This window comes from Poecilia latipinna, unplaced genomic scaffold (assembly GCF_001443285.1).
Source record: "Poecilia latipinna isolate Pla-1442-1.1 unplaced genomic scaffold, P_latipinna-1.0 Scaffold408, whole genome shotgun sequence".
Taxonomy (NCBI): Eukaryota; Metazoa; Chordata; class Actinopteri; order Cyprinodontiformes; family Poeciliidae; genus Poecilia; species Poecilia latipinna.
Genome location: NW_015113024.1, coordinates 436,823 through 448,733, shown reverse-complemented (window position 1 = coordinate 448,733; position 11,911 = coordinate 436,823). Strand labels below are relative to the sequence as shown.

The window sequence follows — 11,911 nt, the reverse complement described above, 5'->3', positions numbered from 1 at the left end:
TGTGTGAGTGAGTGAGTTCCAGGGAGATGAGAAGATGTCGACGCAGCCTGGTTCTGATGGCTATCATGAGCAGCTGGAGCAGGACTGGACCTGCTGCTGATACCGTCGGATTCTTTGCAGGGTTATTTGAAAATATGAAGCAGAATCAGAACGTTACATCAAGTTTGAATTTGAGCGCGAGCCTCTGACTTCCCCCTAAACATGCTATCGTAGCTAGCTGCTCTTTATTGCAGCTACGACGTTGTTAGCGGTCGGATTTATTTGCGGAGCCTCCCCTTTTTCTCAGCGAGCCTCACGCTGTGAATTAGAGCCACCGCTGTAGTCGCATTTAAACCCTCTGCTCCCTCGCTCTGCTCAGCTCTTTGAACTTGTTTTCTCTTTTATTAAACTTTGCCGCCCGCATTTTTGGCCTCTTTGGCCTCCCACACTTTTTAATCACGCCAGAGCTAATGTCTTTAATTTATTGTTCATTTGGACATTTTCCCCAGGCTCCAAGCGCCTCTAAGATCATGAGTTTGTTTACTTTTTTTGTGGTGTTTTTCAGCTTCGCTGTTGTGGAAGAATGCGTCTGTGTCTGTGTGTGTGTGGAAGGTGGAGGGACAAAAGAGGAGAACAGAGAGGAAGAAGAGTGAGAACTTTGCTAATCTTTCTACAAAGATAGCTGAGGGCCGTGTGACTAACATGTTGGCTTTACTGTAAACCATCATGGCTTGTTACTTGTATGATTAAAAAAACCCTCTTTTTATATAAACAGGTTCTCATTTGCTGTTAGAAACTGCGAATTTCACATGAAGTGAAACTCGTTTTATCATTTGTTCAGTAGAAGCACCTCGGCTGTGAACACATGGTTTCACTTTAAGGTCAAAATCGTTTACATGATTCTTTGAAAAGGCATTCGTTAAATAAAAGGGCAGAAATAAAACTCCTAATGTTGTCACACTCTATTAGTGTTTACTGTCAGATTTTAGCATCAGAAAGCGGTAATGGAAACAACAAAGTGCTCATTTGAATTTTGTTCCATGATATAAAATAATAAACTGTAACACAAGCTGTTTTTCTTTATTGTGGTAAAAATTACGATCTTGGTTTTCACACAAAATGTATTTTTAACAAGAATAATGGAAGCAATTTTTTATTTTTTTGGAGGTTTTTCAGTTCTGGTTTCTGATCGAATGTAGTTGGAGGAACACGCAAAGACTGAGGTGTAACGGCAGCACCGAGTTCTCCAGGTTCAATTCCACCTTCTGCTTCATCTGAGAAATAAATACATAAACAAGAGCGGCTTGAATCAGTTTTAGAAACAGTAAATCTACCTATGTTTTCGATTTGTATGTCTTTATTTAGGGCTCGACTCCACACTTAAGTGGAGAGTCCTGATGCTTTTTTGAGAACTGCAAATCAGTGAGTCGGTCCCACAGCTTCCGGATATTTTTTTATTTTTTATTTACAGAGTGTCAGATATTGCCGGGGAGCTTTTGTTTGAACAACAGCTGCTCATTTGGCCCGGGTGTGCTGGCACCAAGCCGCCGCTCAGGCCTGGCAGCGCTGCTAATGGCATTACACATATTAGACGTTTGGCTGACACTTCCCAATCAGGAAACACCGAGCCTGGAGTTGACTTCTGCAGGCTCCCTGGCTCTGTTTACGTCAGGCGAGTTGCGACACATTTTTCCACGCCGTGGAACATGATCTGAGTTCTGGAAATCCACTTTACACGTGTTGGTTTATCATAGAAAATCCAAGTAAAATGCAATGAAGTTTGTGGATTTAAGCATGACAAAATGTGGAAAGGTTTGAGAGGAATGGATAACTTTGGAGGCAAATGGAACCTGTACCAGTTACTCATCTTTGAATTAATAAAAAAAATACTTTCTTAGTTTTCAATATTGTTGCCTCCCAAAAATGATGTCACTTTTTAGAAAAAGTTATTCTTTTTGTCTAAATCCATCTTTCGGCAATAAAAAGCTGTCTTTTTTTTTTTTTTTTTGGATAAATATGTGTTTCTAAACACACATATTAAGGAATGTCTGAGTTTCCAGATCAGCCTGGTTACTCCTCGTTAAAGATGCCAAACTTGTCTGAAAGCTTATCACAAGTAAAACTTTTTCAAATTCTCGTTTTTCTTTAAGAGTGCCCTTTGTGTTTGAACAGTGGCATCTTGTGATGATGTTTGCTCTGCTGGTGGGAGCTGGGCGACACTTGGCCAGGGGTGGAACTGATGGAGACGGGGAAGGAGGCGGGAGGCGGGGTCAGGGGTCAGGGCGGAGTTGATGGGTCGGGCTTGGAACTATGATAACGGCTTGCAGTTCTGGTTTAAACGTAGTTAACGCTGAAAAGATTTCAGAGTTGCTAACTTGGGTAGCAACATGAATGTAACATTTTCATTCATCCATTTTTTCCCCCCCATACATACGTCATAATGTGTAATGGTGCTGTGGGATGGCAGTCTGCCTGAAGGATACAAGCTGTTTATCAAAGCATAAAAACAAATTCCTTGTGCGTTTGTAACTATTTCTTTGGTCTTTGATAAGTGAAGAAAATAGCATAAGATTAAATAATCATTCATGGAGTGGATTTAACTGGACTGGACTTTGCAGTGTTATTGTTGATTTATATTAACAAAGTGAACTGAACTGACAGCTTGTCGACATTTTCTTTCCTGTAATTCCCCCTGACGTCAGCTTGTGAGAGATATAATATATTGGATGTTAAAACTCTATGTCTGATTCATATTATTTAAAAAAATGACTAAAAGTGAGAGCTGTGTTGCTTTTTTCTGAAGAAAGCCTGAAATAATAACATCATCTCTCAAGGAATAGACACATTTCACCTACAGGTCAGATTGGAGGCCTTGTTTGTGCTTTTATCATTTTGGAATATCATTACTTTGGCGAAGCTGTTAAGCAGATATTTAAGTTGATTATATTTTTGAGCTATTTTTATGGCCACTGCCACACTGTTCCTCATCTTGCTGTGGACGGTGGCATATCTCAAACATGATTAGGGTTTCAACATGACATACGTGTCTTTTTGAAGTGTGTGTACATTAGGATGAAGGATGTAAAAACAGTGTGCTTCTGTCTCAGAACAGAGTAATTGTACTTTTACTGATGTTGCCATATCATTTGATTTATTTTTCCATAATTATCATTGTCAGTGCTGCTTAAACAATCTTCTCAAGTGGTCAGATGATTATAATTATAATTCTGAAATAAGTAAGGTTATTGTCAGAGCATTTGGCATTCTGAGGTGAGGAAATCCTCATCGGTGCAGATAGAGTGTCTGCATAAAGCAGCATGAGAATGAGTCATGTTATTTTGGGACAAAAGTCGTGTTCCCATTACAAATGCATGTAAAGCTTTGTTGATATTCCAGTAATGTTGAAAAAAACATAATTTTGCAATTTCTGTGTTTCCATTTAATGTAATTAAAATCACATGTGAATAAGTTGTTCATGTGACAAGCCATTAAAAAATATGCCCCGTCATCATCGTCTTACCACTTCCTGTTGTCCTCTTCATCTTTTCCACCAGTAGTAACATCCAGTTGTTGATCATGTGATGCGACAAAAGTGTTTCCATTGTAGTTCTGCGAAATACACTAACAAAAAAATATATACACACAAAAAAAATCCACTGGATTCCTGATTCCTTGGCTTTTCTGTTGAATCCCTTCAGACTCTTTGTCTCTGACTGGAGCTCCATTGGGGGTGTGGAGGAGGATGGAGCGAGGAGGGGAGAGTCCCGTCGCCCAGGGCAGTCCCGAGCGGAGGGGCGGCAGTCCGGACCTTAGCGGGCTCCCGCCGCCAGGAAAGAAAAGCCGACTGGAGCTGAACGGGAGCCCCACCGGGCCACGAACGCGCCACAACGGAGCCCCGCCGCGGCCCCTTGGAGGTAACCGTAGAGCTGACAGAGGAATCTGTCAGCTTCACTGTAGAGGCTGAAGTAACAGTGAAGATACTTGGTATTAGTTATCTTCTACAAATGAAATCTGCAGCATGGAGAGGAGAACTGTCATAAATGAATGGCATACGATGATTTTTTTTCATGGTTTCCTTCTGCCAGAAGGTTTTTAGCAGCGTTGTACTCCAAACCCACAGACAGCCGCTGGCTGCGCTGCGAGCCACATGGGTTGAGTTTGGCTCCGTGTTCCACGCTGTCGTGCTTTGAGAGCCCTGAGCTGTTAATCTATAAGTCAGGGGGGAACTGTATAACACAGGCTTACCAAATAAAGGAGATTGCTCCATATAAACAAGATTTATACAAGTCACTCTGGGTTATCGATCCCAGCATTAACTGCTAAAGTTGCTTCCTCCTTGTGTGCAGTTGTTCATTTGAGTGCCTCCGTGTCGGTGCTGTCATGCTTTTGCAGAAATGTCTCGGTCTTTACCTGTCCTTTCACTTTATGATTAAATGTTGCATCATGAATTCTTCCTGTCCTTTTCCACTCTTTACCAGCTCTACAGAAAAAAAGAAAGAAAGTGACATTGCTAGCCCAGATTAAAGTTTGTTTTCAGTGGCCTTTAGGAGGGTCACGTCCACATTTAATCAAAATGTAAAACATTACAAAATAAGGAATTTGGCTGAGAGAGACACAAATACAGTTACTGATATGTGTGTGAGATGTGAGCTTGTCCAGCGATGCCTTTAGCATAAAGCTTAGCTTTGCTTACAGTCACGAAGGAACAACCAGCAGAGCTGTGTTGTTGGAAGCATGATCACAGCCTGTGATATCCATCAATCTGGCTGGAAAACGCATCACAATGTAATTATTTATTTTTTTTATTTTTAAGCACGGTGGCAAAACATCGAAATTGCTCCCATGTACTGAGGGGAACTGTGTGTCAGCTGTGACCCCTGTGCTGTCCAGGATGGTTGAGATTTCATACTATACTGCTTACATTTCTCTTCACAAGTTCCTTGTTTCCCACGATGGGACAGAATGCTAGCTAGATTCATGAGCCCGTTTCCTCTCCACCTGTCAGTGGCTGCTTATGGTGACTCTCAACACTCTTGGCTTGCTGCTACATTTTGATGGGAACACAGTTTCCTGATGAGACGTTTCTTCTGGGAGTCTGCCTAGAGTACACGTTGAAGCCAATGCAGATATTAATATCGGAACAGTGCATCTCTGCTTTGGATGATATCATTAACATGTGCATGTTGTCTTATGTTTTTTCTGTCTCTTTCCTTTCTGGTTGTGATGTTTGTATTTTGATGCATTCACACAAATAATAGTTTATTTAGTGCCAACAATGCACATCTATGATATTTATTATTATTCAAGCTGTTTGACTCAGTTTTGAACTTTTAGCATGTTAAAATGCTTCGCTGTCCAGTCAAATAGTTAGACTTTGTGTTCTAATAGGGAATAAATCATGGGTTTTCAAGCATCTGCGAGAGCATTAAAATCTAAGTTTGTCCATTGTGATGCATTAAAAAAAACAGAAATATTGTGTAATATCCTGGAGTGTGCCCCAGTATAGGAAAAGATGTAATATTTTAGTGTCTCTGTTGGCAGCTTTGTCTTTAAACGCTGGAAAAAAAGGGAGACAGAAGGGTTTCTTTTATAGGCGTGTTATAAATCCTACAGCATGGAAATTCTGACTAAAGACCTTGGAGAGCACACAGTTTGAAACGTGCAGCACAATAATGAAAATCGATCAATTTATTTTGACGTTATGCGGTCCATTTGATGTAAATATATTTTAGAATTTATGTCGGAATATTCCTCGGACGTCGGATCTGTTTTTTTTTTTTTTTTTTTTCCCTCCAACAAAACAAAACCGTTTTCTGTGGGTTTGAAGAGTTTGTGAAGATAATCCATCTGTGGTTAGGCAGAGTTAAGAAATCGGCAAGGAGGGTCAGGTCTGAGCACGGCGACCGGTGTACAGCAGAAAGAACGAGAAGACGGAGGAGGAGGAGAAGAAACCGTGTGGAGAGAGAGAGGCAGGAGAAGGACGGGGTTTCCTGCGCTCGGTGGAAGCCACGGCTTGTAATAATGACGGGTTGACTTTGAACACAGGAAACTCCTTGTGTCGCCCCCAAAAACCACACGGCTGCTGCGAGGATGGGGGCCAAACGCGCACATGTAGGCCGCGCCACACAGCAGATACCCCCGACTTACAAGCTCACACACCAGCCGCCGTACGCTGCAACACTGCGAACCTGCCAAGACACACACATATCTTATTTTAATATCTCCACTCACTCATCCCTCAACATATTAGAGGGATTAGAGGTTTTGAGGCAACATCGCATCATCCAAACCAGATCATCCAGTCTCAAGATGCCGGAGACGACGGGCGGAGCTGGAGCTGGAGATGGAGAGAGACGGAGGGAGAGGAGCGCGGGTCGGAGGGAGCTGCTCCGTGTTGACAGTTATATTTCCCTGTTGGGGGAAATTCACTTACTTCAATTGGCATGGTCCTCCAGTGTGTAATTCACTCCATGAGAGCCTGGAGGATTGGGAGCTGAGTGATTAATGAGCAGGAAATAGAAATATCGGAATTGACTGATTAAAACAATGGAGGAGATGGATTGGGGTCTCTCTCTCTCTCTGTGTGTGTGTACGTGTGTGTGTGTGTGTGTGGACTTGAACTCTTTACCATCTACTTGAGAGAACCGTGAATGTGTGTGGGTTTGCTTGGCCATACGGTAAAACACCAGCGCCTGTATTATTAGAGCTGGGACGCTGCCTAATGCTCCCAGTCCATCATTTCTTCAGGGGACTTTAAATAACGGCCGGTTGACAGGTGGCCCAAAACCAAAAGCCTTTCAGGAAAAAAGCTCCAGATTGGAGCAGAGGCATTAGTGTGAGAGCAGAGAGCCGAGGAGAGGAAATTTGGGAATTAGACTCTTCCTGAAGAGCAGGTTTCTCCGCTGTTATCGACAGTGTGTTGCCATGGTAATCGATCCCCTTAAGCTGTTTCGCTTTGTGTCGAGATGCAAAACATCAGTGTGGTAGATCAACAGTAGCTGAGTTTTCGGTATAAAAGTGCGCAAAACTTTCTCCATATTCCGCCAGTGCCTAGATATGTTGTTGTTAAGTAACAAACACAATTAAAATCCAACATGAATAAACTTACTCACGCAATAAGTCTTTAAAAAATATGCCGCCCCATCAACCTCCAACTACTTCCTGTCATCTTCTTCCTGGTTTGCATTAGTGGCAACAACGTCTGGTTGTTGATCATGTGACTGGGATGATGCGGGGAAAAAAAGTGTTTCCGTTGCAGTTTTGTGGAATAAATCAATTTTGATTTGACCAAAAATCCACCTGATGATCCCATTTTTTTTTTTTCGAAAAACGAGTTTTTCAAATTGTTTCTGTTTGCACTGTGCGACAATAACCTAAGAAACGCAAATAGAAATCACAGATTAATGTTTTTTTCACGTGATAAATCATTTTTAAAAATCATAATTTTCCTACCACTTCTTTTCTTCTTCATCTTTTCTGCCAGCATCAACATCCAGTTGTTGATCACATGACTCAGGCGATGCAAAAAAAAGAAGTGTTTCCATTCAGTTTTACCAAGTACACTAATTTCCAAAAACAGCCTCATTTTAGCAGCAAAGCTTTTCATCAAAAAACTTTTTTTTTAATTGCTGCATTTCCATTAAGCAAATTTATTTTTGTACTTCCAATTTGTGCAATTCTGTGGTCCATGGAAATGCAGCTAATTAGAACCTGCTAGCTAACACGCAAAGCGCCACGTGTGGTGGCGTGGGCCAGCCTGTGGACGCCCAGTGACTGCAGTCGATTCTTCACGGAGAAAGGCAACAATTAAGCTGTTAGACATTTTGTTAAAAGTTTACAACAAGCCATGTTGGGGACTCAGCAGACGTGAGGACTGAACCGCTTTGGTTAGATGAGACCAGAGTTGCTCTGTGACATGCTCTGCATGGATGAAAGCTTTAGCGTGTCCGTAGCCTAGGCTGAACCCTGTTTTGTGCACCGAGAAATGAAAGTGACTCAGACTGGAAGGGCATTAAGTTGTCAGTAGTCCATTCGCTCCAGTTCCAGTAAACCTTTGCGAGGCACCCGGGTGTCTGAACAGTCTGATTTGGACTCGATGTGGTCCACCTGGAGGCCGGTGACGGCTGGGTAAAATATGTGACCTGCATGGAGAGCATTAGAGGACATTTAGCATCGTAACGGTTATTAATGCCCTAATGAGGGCAGCTGCTGTTATCACAGTGACTGTTTTGTGTATTGGCTTTGCATATCTGTGAGAGGAGTCATTCCTACGAATGCCTATCTAATATTCCGTTAAGCAGCTGAACGGTGCTTTCTAAAACTGCTCTGTCTTATTTATCTGACGTTACTGCCTTAACTACAGGGGGGTCTAAGGTGTTCCAATACATTACAAGTGAAAGCAAGAAGAAAAAAAGAAAAAAAGCAAGTGATCTCAAGCTTCACCGACACCAGATGCACTCCACATGTTTCTCATCTGAGGAGACCAATTTGTGCCGGGAAGATCGTCAATTAATGCCAGGCTTTTAAAGAGAAGTCCTCGTTGTTCTCTTTAACTTGTTGTCGTCTCTCCACAGGTCTGATGATTCCCGTCTTCTGCGTGGTGGAGCAGTCGGACGCGGGGCTTCAGGGCGACGGGTGTGAGGGAAGGGAGGAGCACGCCGAGTTTGTGCTGGTCAGGAAGGACATCCTCTTCTCCCAGCTGGTGGAGACGGCCCTGCTGGCGCTGGGCTACTCCCACAGCTCAGCCGCGCAGGCCCACGGTCAGTCACACACACACACACACACACACACACACACACACACACACACACACACACACATACACACACACACATCAGCTTCCTTCAGGGTTTTGTTATCGCAAAGTATGTTTTATGAGCTTATGCCGTTTGGTACAGTTCATAAATAAACGGTATGAAAAAAAAAAAAGATCTTTTCTTTTGTCACTGCCTGTTTTTATTCCAGGCACAGTTTGCCGGGTCTTATGTCAACTTAAAGATGCCATAGGTCCAAATTCCAGATTCTTAAAGATCCTGCATTCATCTATGCAAAGAAAGCGTCTGCAGCTGCGTTTCCATTGACCAAATAATTGCTCAATTTGACATTTTGAAAATAAATTTGCTTAATGGAAACACAGTAGTCTCGCTTTTTGATAAGACGTTTTGATGCTAAGATGAGGTGAGGTTTTGTGGCCATATTGAAATTGGCTTATTTTGCAAAATTGCAATGGAAACGCTTTGCATCACAGGGCAGCTGATGTTGCCACTGGCACAAAACCATGAAGAAGAAGATGACAGGAATTGCATCGGAGGATGATACGGGCTTGTCTTTTAATAACTTATCGCTCATTCATGTCTGATTTGAATTATGTTTCTCATTTCATTGAAGCATCCCAATTGCAAAATTATTTATTTTGCAACATAAATTTGTTGTATTTAATTGATTTTCTTTTTCGACGTTAGTGGAAAATTGACAGAATGTTGCGCACATCTGCAATGCAAATGCAGCTGCTGCTAGTGGTTACTAGTGGTGACCCAATATGGGATGAAAGGCCATTCAGGAAGGAAGAAGCCAGTATTATGACATTAACATAAAATGATTAATTACTGTTTACAAATACTCTAGGGGACAAACGCCTTCATTTTTGGACTAAAAAGCTGTGAAGTGTGGTGGCAGCAGCATCGTTGTGTGTGAGTGTTTGACTGCAGGAGGGACTGGTGCACTTCACAAAATATAGACATCAGGAAGACACAAAATATTGATTTCAAAACAGCAGCCAGACCAAATTGGAGACTTTCAAATTACCAATGACACTAGGCTTATTTATGAATCGGTTACTAAGTTGCTTACAGACAACATTTTTCTTTGGATAGGCCATTAAACAGTTTCAAACTCATCGAATGCACTAATAACATGTAATTTTCCTGTGTTATAAATGAAATAATCTACCAGTGGAATCAGGACTTTTTCATCAATATTAAGGCATTATTGACTTAAAATGAGCTCCTGTTTCTTTCTAAAAATTATCTTTTTGTCTTATTTCACGTGTACTAAGCTATTTGCACTAGAAACTAGAACAAAAATACTTGGTAAGGTTTGGTGTTTTTGAAGTGTACCCTCCCGATTCCCATCTTTGCTTCCCAGTTAGCTTAAAGTGCTTTCTAACCCATTCATCCTTGATGTAAAGCATAAGCTTAGTCACCAGGAGTGTCAATAAACACGGTAAATGCTTGTTTTTATTCCTTTTTAACTCCTAAAACAGTAAAATGACAGAAAACGTCTGAAAGAAGCTTCTTTTAAGAAGATAAAGCTGAATAGAAACCGCGTTCTCTCTGTGTGAGCTACAGTACTCAGCATTCAAAACAGGACAGCGCCCCTCTCATCAACGATCTGAGGGGAGTGTGTGATGTGAAGTGGTGTGTACAGAGAGCAGACATTGTTACAGTGGCAACAAGCACGAGAAAGCTTGAAAAACATACCAGAGACACAGACAGGGGCTGTGAAAGTCATTAAAGAGTCAACAAAGAGCTGGACAGGAATGTCCTCGCAAGACAAAAATACACTGTGTGCGGGGTACGTGTGAGAATGTTTATGAAGCAGAGAAAACGCTGTAATTTATTGTCGCACACATGGTAGTCATTGCAGCAGGACAGTGTCATTTACTGCTGTCTTCTCTCAAGTATGCAGAATATTCCATCTGGAGAAGTTGCCTCACAACGTTATAAAACGGGACAGCAGAGTGATGGGGGGCAGCAGAGCTGCTGGAGCTGGCTGAGGACGCTGGGAGATCCCCATCTGTTTGAAATCTCCTAACATCGCGTGTGTGTGTGTGTGTGTGTGTTCATGTTGTCCCATTTAATTCTTGTTTCAGCGTGCAGACATATTTATATGCACAGATTTTGTAAACTGCAAAAAAAGTGTCTTTCAAATCACCAATTTGCTATAGCTTATCTTACTTGTAGCTGAAGCTATATTTCTGATTAGAATAATCCTCGAATCAGAATTATAGCTTTTGCCAAACTAATAAACTGCCTGTAACTCATTAGTCTTTTTTTAAAGATCCAGTTATTTAAAATCGATTTTTAATTTTCATCAAAAGACATTCCTGTGTGAGTGATTATTTGATTCTTTCATGCATGTTTGAGAAATCATTGAATCTCCATGACAACCATTAAGCTGTGTAAAACACCTGGGTGGACCTAGCTCTGCCTTTGCAATGCAGGTCCTCCTCAGGACTGCAGTTTCCAAGCTTCCCCACTCAGCTCCTTCAGACTAGCCAGCAACATTTAGCAAACAGCTGGTTGAACATCTGCTGAGCTCGTTATAGGAGTTACTTCTCAGTGCAACGCGGAGCCATGTTGTGATGACTTCCTCAAGGCAGAGCTTCATTTAGAGCAGGAGTTTTTAAAGAGACAGAGACCCAATTTAGCTTTAAACTACGAAGTCCAATTTCTTTTAAGTCAAACTTGATGTGTAGCATTTTCATAACAGCTGAAGGCTTCTGTTGTGGCAGCTAATCCCTTTAATACCACTGGGTCTTTAGCTCTTATTTCTTCTCCATCCATCCTGAAACAGGCTTAGCACATACAGCCTCCACCTCTGATGTATCTTGAAATTCACACTAAAGTGTGTGTATAACCATATCGCTCTCTAAAGACTCTAGTCATTCATTAATCCAGATTTACAGGTCAAAAGCTGAAACTAATAAACCGGAGTTACTTTGTCGCATCCTGCATAGTTTTGCTGTTATCTGCTGAAAGTCTTGCTCTCTCTCACTCTCATGCAGCCTAAATGTCATTCAGACACATCTCAACATGTCTAGAATGTATAATTGCGCAATACAGCTTTTAGTATAGTTTCTTGGACTGTAAAGCTATCACAACGAAACTGTTCTGCAAAAAAAAAAAAAAAAAAAAAATGTCCGTCCCTGGAT

The 11,911-nt window shown here is 41.6% G+C and overlaps 1 protein-coding gene across 4 annotated transcripts in view; it reads left to right on the top strand.

Moving 5' to 3' along the window:
• The window catches only part of satb2 (SATB homeobox 2), a 74,159-nt gene that overhangs the window by 19,188 nt on the left and 43,060 nt on the right, over window positions 1-11,911 (top strand). For all 4 annotated transcript variants that reach the window (XM_015037519.1, XM_015037517.1, XM_015037518.1 and 1 more), the window contains exons 2-3: window positions 3,678-3,893; window positions 8,553-8,738. In XM_015037519.1, the coding sequence (XP_014893005.1) occupies window positions 3,722-3,893; window positions 8,553-8,738 (358 nt within the window). In that variant the 5' untranslated portion in view covers window positions 3,678-3,721. The remainder of the gene's footprint in view (window positions 1-3,677; window positions 3,894-8,552; window positions 8,739-11,911) is intronic.